Source organism: Cotesia glomerata, linkage group LG7 (assembly GCF_020080835.1).
Source record: "Cotesia glomerata isolate CgM1 linkage group LG7, MPM_Cglom_v2.3, whole genome shotgun sequence".
Classification (NCBI taxonomy): domain Eukaryota; kingdom Metazoa; phylum Arthropoda; class Insecta; order Hymenoptera; family Braconidae; genus Cotesia; species Cotesia glomerata.
In genome coordinates this window covers 5,622,641-5,629,944 of record NC_058164.1, presented here as the reverse complement: position 1 = coordinate 5,629,944, position 7,304 = coordinate 5,622,641, and the positions used below count along the sequence as shown (strand labels likewise).

Below are 7,304 nucleotides of genomic sequence, written 5' to 3'. Positions count from 1 at the left end.
TATAATTTGCAAGTGATTGAAATAAAAGTTTTTAAAAATGTGGGTGCTGGGGAACGTGAGCTTGCTGTTAGGCCTGATGGACTCCTTGACGTCAATGCTGCCCGATTTTCCGGATAATTATGCGAGCCCAAAATCGTTGGTGGAAATCCAGAGGGTAAATGCTGCTAAGGAGGGTCGTTTTCCAGATGATTTTCTTTTTGGAGTTTCTACGTCTGCTTATCAAACTGAGGGGGCTTGGAATGTCTCTGGTAGATTTTTTATAATTATAATTAAGTAAAAATTAATTTCTTAAACTAAATTAATATTTTTTTCAGTGACTATTTTTGACTAATTTAATTAATTAAATAATAAATTATAAGAAATAAATAATTAAAATATATTAAAAAACTTAACTTTAAAAATTTATAATTGAAATTATTTATCTATTTATTAAAATAATATTAATACATAACTTTAAAAATTTTTAAAACCTAATTATTGACTATAATATAATAAATTAATTAATTTTCTTTGAATTAATTTTAGAGGATTATAAAATTAGTTATTATATCGCGTGACTAATGCAAAAAGGGCGCATGGCAAAGTATGCGCCCTTTTAGCTTAGCAAAGCTAAAAGGGCGCATAATTTTTTTTTATCACCAATCGACTAGTTGAAATATTCTTCGTCGAAAAATCAAGCATTGATTTCCTAAAGCTAAAAGGGCATATGTCTCTAATTATACGCCCTTTTAGCTTTAGGAATTTTAAAATTTTATGACCTAAAGCTAAAAGGGCTTATAAATTTTTTTTCTAAATAATTCATTAAAATGCTCATTTTTAGCCTAAAAATTAAAAAAAAAAAACGGTAGATTCACACGAAAGAGGCGTATTCTCACTTAACATACACTCTTTTAAAATTACAATTAAAAATATTTTTAAAAAATTGCAAAATATGCGTGATTGTATTAATTTATTTTTTATTTGAAAATTATTTCAATCCCATTAGTTTTCGATTAATTTAATTATCCATTGCTTGTATAAAAATAGTTAAAAATTATTATTTTTTCAATATTGTTTAAGTACTTAAAAACAGCCGATCCCCTCTTTTTCTCGCGTCGCACTCACTTCAAGAAACGGTACTATTCTCGGTGCATTCATGAGTATAAAGCTATTGAAGTTTTATGTTTTTCTTTTAAAAAAATGAGAATTTCGAAAAAAACACCCTGCTAGACGAAATAGATAATTAAAAAATCTATTACGTAGCAGAGCGTTTTTTTTCAAAATTCTTCTTTGTCTAGAAGAGAAATATAAAGCTGCAATTGTACGCGAAAAGAACAAGATGACACTGGATATCATCCCGGATTATACTGAGTAAAAAAAAATTTCAGATAGTAGTTAGTATAATCCAGATTACAATGAGTATAATCCAGATATCACGCAGTATAATCTGGATTTTTCTAGCTACTATCTGAAAATTTTTTTTACCACAGATATCACTGAGTATAATCTGGGATGATACCCAGTGTCATCTTGTTCTTTCCGTGTAAAGACCGGCTATTAGGAAATTTTTTTTTTTCATTAAACTTTTTTATTTTATGTCTTGTGAAGCTATTCATCAAAATTTTTTATAAAAAAATTTTTTTATGTGTCCTTTTAGCTTTAGGCACTACTTTTCTAAAAGCTAAAAGGGCACATGTCTTGAGTTACGCCCTTTTAGCTTTAGGATACTCGAATTTTTTTTTTATAGATCTTTGTATTTCGAGTGATTTCAAGAAGAATAACAAAATAAAATTTTTTTATGCGCCCTTTTAGCATGGATCCCTACTAACCTGTAGCTATGCGCCCTTTTTACATTAGTCACGTGATATTTTTAGAAGAGTTTAATTTATTAGAATAATTTTTTAAACAGGTAAAGGAGAGTCAATATGGGATTACGCAACTCACAACTCGCCTGAAACGGTAATTGATAATTCAAACGGGGATATTGCCGCTAATTCGTACTTTATGTACAAAACGGATATCGATCTTGCCAAACAACTTGGCGTAAGTTTTAAAGTTTCACTATTTATCATCCATAATCACTAATTAATACAAATAATTTGGTCGCAGTGTAATGCCTTTAGAATTTCAATATCGTGGCCGCGGATTTTGCCGACGGGTTTTCCAAACTCATTGAACCCCAAGGGAATAGAGCATTACGATAATGTTATAAACGAAATGTTGGGTAGAAACATAACTCCTGTTGTTACTTTGTTCCACTGGGACTTGCCGAAGGAGCTCCAGGATCTTGGAGGGTGGGCCAACCCCTTGATTGTTGACTGGTTTGTTGATTATGCCAGGATTGTTTTTAAAGCGTTTGGTGACAGAGTAATGTATTTTTTTTAATTAAAAAAAAAATTAAATAGTAATATTAATTAAAAATTTTTTTTATTGATTAATTTATTATAAAAAGTGTCAATAAATTTAAATTAAATTTTTTTTAAAGGTCAAATATTGGTCGACAGTAAATGAACCGACAGTTTACTGTGTTTATGGGTATGGGGGTAAAATGGTACCCTTTGTTAATCATTCAGGTATTACTGAATATCTATGCGGGCATCATATGTTACTCGCTCATGCAAAAGCTCATAAAATGTATAATGAAGAATTCCGTCAGGAACAAAAAGGTCGTTTCAATAGATATATATTTTTTTTTATTAAATATCGACGTTCTAATTTCTAATTAGCAAATTGTCTAACTTATTATTTTTTAAAGGGTGATTTTTTAACATTTTGATGTAGCAATAATCCAATTATAAATTATTTGAATGATTTAAACATAAATATTATATCTCTATTAGATATTAATGATATTAAATGGTTTTTTAAAGTGATAATAAATTTTGAACTAATTGTTTTTTTCGTACAAATAGAAGATTTTCTAAAATGGAGTTAGACAATTTGCTAATTAGAACGTCGATATTAATATTAATAATTAATAAATATTAAAATTAATAAATATTAAATATTAACATTAGTAATTAATAAATATTAAATATTAACGAGTGTTTTTTCATGCTGTCTAGGTCAAATAACTAGTAGATGTTGTTCAAGTCAAGAGATGGATACTTCCATCTTCCCTTATTGGTTGAGAGATATCCTCTCTGTATATAAGTTCGATTTTTTCGAAAGTCTGTCTTTACTCTCATTCAAAATAATTTCTTTCATTTCTTTCAATTAATTAACATCTTTAGTACTCGAATGGATACTACAAGCTTACAGCTTTACTAGTATTCAAGTTTGATGGATTTCCATCGAACTTATATACAGAGAGGATATCTCTCAACCAATAAGGGAAGATGGAAGTATCCATCTCTTGACTTGAACAACATCTACTAGTTATTTGACCTAGACGGCATGAAAAAACACTCATTATATATATACAATTCGGTCATGAAAACACCTTTAGTAATTAAATATTAACATTAGTAATTAATAAATATTATAATAAAATTTGTAATATTAATAATTAAACACTTAAAAATAAAATAGGTAAAGTTGGATTATCAATATCAGTCCCCTGGGCAGTAGCCTCAAACCCCGAAGACCCCGAAGAAGTCGCAGGAGCTGACAGATGGTTCGAGTTCTGGGGTTCCTGGTTTCTGAACCCGCTCTTCGGGCACTTCGGTGACTACCCGGAAAACATGAAAAACAGAATAGCTGAAAACAGTTTAAAGCAAGGATTTCCGCGCTCGAGGCTTCCAGAGTTCACTACCGAAGAAATTTCGATGCTCCGGAACTCCACCGATTTCTTGGGACTGAATTACTACCACGCTTCGCCGGTTCAAAAGTACCTAAATTACAATGTTACTTCTACGGTGTCATTTTTTGGGGATATTGGGATGCTTGAGGTGCCTGCTAATGAAAATGGGGCAGCATTTTCTGATCGAGTGAGTTTTTTTTTCTTTTCAATATTTTAAAATTTGTATAAAATTATTGACAAGCTAAAAAACAAAATATTTAACTTTACTCAATAAAAAAGAAATATTAAAGTTAACTGGACAACTTCTTAATTTTATTTAACAAAAAAACTTGTTCCAAAAAATTATTTTTAAAAAATTACATTTTTTATTTTTTTAAATTTCTACATATCAATTTTTTTTGCAATAATTTATTTATTATAAAATTGTTAATATTATTAAATATGTGTTAAATTAATTTTTATGAAAAAAAAATCTTGAAATAAGAAAATCATTTTGAAGAAATAGCTGAAAATTTAGCCCAGAAATCTTTTTCTTAATTTAAATAAATTTTACTGGGCTAAAAAATTTTTCTTCTTCATTTCCAATCGTCAATTTCTTAAAAATAATTTTTTTTTATTCAAGATTTTTTCTCTTGAGTCAATTATTTTATCTACAGTAAAAAATTTTGCGTCATTGCGTCAAAAAATTTTGTGTTAAATATTTAACACTTTTATGTGTAAATTTAACATTCATTGAGTTAAATTAACACAAAAAAGTGTTAATTTAACACAAAAGAGTGTTAAATATTTAACATAAAAATTTTTTGACGCATTGACGCAAAATTTTTTACTGTGTATGCGTGAATGAAAACAAATTGATGAAAATGAAAAATCTAAATTTGTATTGTTAAAAAACAATTACAGAGCACACCTTGGGCTCTAGTCTCAACAATCCAAAAAATCAACAAGGACTTTGAGGTCCCGATGATAATGATAACCGAAAACGGGTACTGGGACCGCGGCCAGTTGGCAGACATCGGACGAGCCAAGTACTACCACCAGCACCTCAGCGAGCTGCCGGGTCTGATCGCCCAGGGGATAAATATCCGCGGATACTTCGCCTGGTCCCTCATCGACAACTTTGAGTGGTCCGTCGGCTACACTCAGAAGTTCGGGCTCTTCTCCGTGGACTACACAGTTCCCGAACGCACTCGCATCCCCAAAATCTCCACCAAAGTCATCAGCGACTTTTACAAGACCAGGATTATTCCGCTCTTTCTCTGGTCGCTTAATGAAGTAGAGTTTGATATCAATGTCGGCCTGTAGCTTTTTTATTAATTATTAATTATTAAATTATTATATATCTATAAAACTTCAAGCTGGATGATAATTATACTAATTACAGTGTATGTTTACTTAATTTTAATTTTTATTATTATTATTATTATTATTATTATTATTATTATTATTATTATTATTATTATTATTGTTAATAATTCATAAAATAAAATGAGCAAGACACGAGTCGTTGGTTTCAGTGAAAGACTGTTGTATTGTCCCAACAAATTCACGTCTCGCGTGTCATGTCTCGTATATATGTATGTAAGTGTGCAATGAAGTTGTAAGGATCAGAGAACCCCGGCCTAATTATACCACGACATATTTAATGAATGAGCTATATATTAAATACAAGGGAGCTTTTAAGAACGCATATAAACCACGGTCAATGCCGTGTAAGAGTTTTGTGCCTACTTCAAAGAGTTTTTATTCTTTACGGATCTCCTCTTTCGCACCCTTAACAGTTTTAGGAACTTATAGTTTCATTTAAGAAGGAAATATTAATTTATATTTACTTAGATAGACTAAATTAATTAATTAATAAAATAAAATAAAATAAAATAATTAAATAAATAATTTATACATTGTAAAAAAATTTGCAGTGGATGATTTTTAATTTTATTTAATTTCTTTGGAGTAAAATTTATATTGAGAAAAATTTTATTTGTTACATTAGAAAAAAATTGTATGAATATTTTTTCTTTTATTTCTACAAGTAGAAATTTTTAATAAAATTCTCTTTATAATATTTTTCTAGAAGAATTTTTAAATAAATTATTTTTTGAGTGAAAAAAATTTTTTTTCAATCAAAATAAATTTTTTATACAATTTGTAGGATGGTAAGAAATTAATACAGAGAGAGTTAATCAAACCTTGAATTTATTTCAGCATAATTTTACCCTTGATAGAGTTTGTTTGTAGAGATTGTGGTGGTTCAGTAGATGGTTAGTAGATCGTACAAATTTAGATGATGAACCGCGAACAATAATATTGATTTGAGGCAAGACGGAATTTATTTTTCGCGTGGTAAACATCCCGTCGCACGTGGCAACAGTATGTTAGGATTGTTGTTGTTTTTTTCTTTTCTGACTTTCGGTTTAAATACTGTTTTGCATTGTATTATTGGCACTGTAGTTATTATTATTACTTTCCATTATAATTTTATAATTCAAAGTTAAAATTAAAATTAATTAATTTAAATAAAAATCAAGAAAAAAAAATTTTTATAATAATAATAACACCCCAAAAAATTATAAATCAAAATAAACTTATTTTTTTTATTAAAATTTTGAATAAAAATTAAGAACAAAAATTTTGTAATAATAATTAAAGCTTAAAAAATGAGAAAAAAAATCTCCAACTAATTTTACTTATTAAAAAAACAAAGAAAAATATTTATTCATTTTATCTAATCCGCAAATTTATATTTCTTTAATGAAAAAAAAAAAAAATTAATTTTAAAAAGAAGACACTTGTTAAAAACAAAGAAAAAAAAGTAGTGGGATCCTCTGGTTGCTCAGTCGGATACTTGAAAGCCGCGGGGGTGGCCCGAGGAACTGACACATGTAGCCCCCCGGTACGGACAGATATAATATATAATATATAGATATACAAACATATATTATATCTCATATCCATAAGCAAAGAAACGGACCCGCGAGTAGAATAGAGGACCCCCAAGAGCGTCTTGAACCGCGATCGCATTCTGCATTGTCACTGGCCACAGACGTCGTGACGCGTGCTCTTCTCAACATTCACAGCTTACTTATATTTTTTTTTTCTACTCTACAGACTCAATCTTCCCCTTTACTCTTTTGAGTTATCTCTCCACAAAACACAACATTTTTAAGGATACACTAATAATAAGTCCTAATTAAAAGAAATGACAACTCTACAAGTAAAAACGTATTAATAATAATAATAGTAATTAATTTAATGATATAAAAATAAAGTAAATAATTAATCATAATTACCGATCGATCGGGCGATTTAGTAATAGAAAGTCTGCAGCACAGCGAAACAGCAGTTTCATCATTAATATGTAGGTACAACTAATTATCCTTTAGATATTTTACCTAAGGGGAAATAATTTATCTCTAGAATAATACTATCTCGTATATAGATGATTTGTGAGTTTTTAAAAATAAAACCTCCCGGTCAATGGCACGCTAAGAATCCGAAGATCATGTTGAAGATGATTCGCCAGATGTTTATATTAATATATATTATATACGGAATATATGTGACAAAGAAACAAACCAATGCT

The 7,304-nt window shown here is 29.0% G+C and overlaps 2 protein-coding genes across 2 annotated transcripts in view; one reads left to right on the top strand and one right to left on the bottom strand.

Moving 5' to 3' along the window:
- The window catches only part of LOC123268380 (myrosinase 1-like), a 5,253-nt gene extending 133 nt beyond the window's left edge, over positions 1-5,120 (top strand). Inside the window, exons 2-7 of the mRNA XM_044733391.1 lie at positions 1-248; positions 1,889-2,022; positions 2,089-2,346; positions 2,465-2,645; positions 3,511-3,908; positions 4,625-5,120. Coding sequence (XP_044589326.1) covers positions 38-248; positions 1,889-2,022; positions 2,089-2,346; positions 2,465-2,645; positions 3,511-3,908; positions 4,625-5,026 — 1,584 coding nt within the window. The 5' untranslated portion in view covers positions 1-37 and the 3' untranslated portion in view covers positions 5,027-5,120. The remainder of the gene's footprint in view (positions 249-1,888; positions 2,023-2,088; positions 2,347-2,464; positions 2,646-3,510; positions 3,909-4,624) is intronic.
- LOC123268382 (sex-determining region Y protein-like) overlaps positions 1-7,304 on the bottom strand; it is a 39,996-nt gene that overhangs the window by 6,329 nt on the left and 26,363 nt on the right. The gene's annotated exons all lie outside the window — the stretch shown is intronic.